Below are 2,182 nucleotides of genomic sequence, written 5' to 3' on the forward strand. Positions count from 1 at the left end.
CACGACACTCCGCCCACACCTGGTCCAGAACCACGACACTCCGCCCACACCTGGTCCAGAACCACGACACTCCGCCCACACCTGGTCCAGAACCACGACACTCCGCCCACACCTGGTCCAGAACCACGACACTCCGCCCACACCTGGTCCAGAACCATGACACTCCGCCCACACCTGGTCCAGAACCACGACACTCCGCCCACACCTGGTCCAGAACCACGACACTCCGCCCACACCTGATCCAGAACCACGACACTCCGCCCACACCTGGTCCAGAACCATGACACTCCGCCCACACCTGGTCCAGAACCACGAAGCTCCGCCCACACCTGGTCCAGAACCACGATGCTCTGCCCACACCTGATCCAGAACCACGATGCTCCGCCCACACCTGGTCCAGAACCATGATGCTCCGCCCACACCTGATCCAGAACCACGACGCTCCGCCCACACCCGATCCAGTACCACGAAGCTCCGCCCACACCTGGTCCAGAACCACGACGCTCCGCCCACACCTGGTCCAGAACCGGTCCGTTTGATGAATCCGGACAGATCAATAATGAACATCAGGCGATTCTGATCAATACTTTAATTTTAATGATAATAAAGGTTCTGACAGAGACCGTTCCGTCACAGGGCACTTCCTGTCATGTGACCTATGTTGTGTGTTCATGTGTCACAGTGGAAACAGGAATCATGTGACTCTTTGGTTTAAGCCCCGCCCTCATGAGAACAAACTAAACATGGCAGAACTGATGAACAGAAACCGAACATTAAACGATGAAAACAACCTGAACAGGTGGAAATGCAACCCTTTCAAAATAAAACATCTCTCTGAAAATTGTTTTTATTCTTTACTGTTTGTTTGAGCGGAAGATGAGGAGGAGGAGGATGAAGAGGAGCGAGGAGGAGAAAAGATCTCAGTCAGAGTCGTRTGTCTAATGCTCCTCCTGGTCGCGGAGGAGGAGGAGGAGGAGCAGCTAGTGGTAGTTCTGGCAGATTTGCTGGAACCTCTTCCAGGTGTGTTAGAAAGCCCCGCCCCCTCCTTCCCTCCTTTGTGGTGGCGCAGCAGGTAGGCGTTGGAGGAGTCTTTCCTCCTGTCGGTGGCTCTCTGTCTCTCCTCCTGATCCAGCTGCTTCTGCAGGAGCAGAGCCAGTTGGCGGTCCTCCTCCTCCTGCCGCTGCCTCACCTGTAGCTCCGCCTCCCATTCAGTCCCAAGCCCCGCCTCCAGAGGAGAGGAGGAAGGGAACATCAAGGTCCGTTTGGTGGTGGACTCTTGTTCCTCGGCTGTGTCCAGCTCAGAGCTCTTCCTCTTCGCTGATGAAGATCTGATCAGCTGATCCTTGTCCGTCTGTGGGCGAGGCCTGTCCACTTGAAGCTCCGCCTCCAGGAAGAGGATGTTCTCCTGAAACAGGAAGTTAAAGGAGTGARGTCACTGCGCTGCGTCAGCTGATGGGTTTCTGTCGAGGGTTAAACTGACCTTGTTGAAGACGAAGCTGGAGGTGCAGATGGGCTGAGGAGCTCGAGGACACAGAAARCTGAAAACAAACAAACAAGTAAACAACAACAAACTGTCACTTCCTGTCACCTGTCAGGTAGAATAAACCCGGTCTGGGTTTCGGACCTGTCCATGTTTCCCACCACCACCCCTGTCTTCTTGGCCGGAGTGACGATGGAGACATGAAGGACTTCCTGCGAGTTCTGTGGAAGGAGGAGGAGTTAAGACAAGCCATGAAAGGTGACATCATGATGACATCATCACGCACTGACCAGCTGGTTGCTGAGCTGTCGGGCCAGCTGCTCGTCCTCYTCCTTACTCCTCCTCTCCTCCTGTAGCAGCTCCTCTTCCTCCATCAGCAGCTTCTGGATCAGCTCCTCACTGGCTCGCTTCTCCTCTTCGTCCTGCGCCCGTCGCTCCTCCATCAGCTGAGGACCACATCATCATCATCATCATCGTAATCATCATCATCATCGTAATCAGCTGACCTGGACCCAGCTACGGTTCTGATCCAACTGGAGCAGATACAGTTTTACTGAGACTCATCAAACCCCGCCCCCACTGAGCTTACCTTAGTCACCTCATCCTCGTACTCCTGCCGCAGCTCTCCAGGACGGCTGACCCTGGGACCACCAGACACTGGACACACACACACACACACACACACACACACACACACACACA

General features: G+C 54.8%; 1 protein-coding gene across 1 annotated transcript; it reads right to left on the reverse strand.

Annotated features, from left to right (window-relative positions):
* Window positions 1-574: 574 nt before the first annotated feature.
* LOC106510870 (E3 ubiquitin-protein ligase RNF168) lies at window positions 575-2,137 on the reverse strand (the record flags this gene model as incomplete). Its single annotated transcript, XM_013999600.1, is given in 5 exon segments — window positions 575-1,405; window positions 1,481-1,538; window positions 1,625-1,701; window positions 1,771-1,926; window positions 2,070-2,137. Coding segments are annotated over 5 exon segments (917 nt in total), but the record flags the coding sequence as incomplete, so codon positions are not given.
* Window positions 2,138-2,182: the final 45 nt, after the last annotated feature.

The sequence above is a fragment of the Austrofundulus limnaeus genome, unplaced genomic scaffold (assembly GCF_001266775.1).
Source record: "Austrofundulus limnaeus strain Quisiro unplaced genomic scaffold, Austrofundulus_limnaeus-1.0 Scaffold2367, whole genome shotgun sequence".
Lineage (NCBI taxonomy): Eukaryota > Metazoa > Chordata > Actinopteri > Cyprinodontiformes > Rivulidae > Austrofundulus > Austrofundulus limnaeus.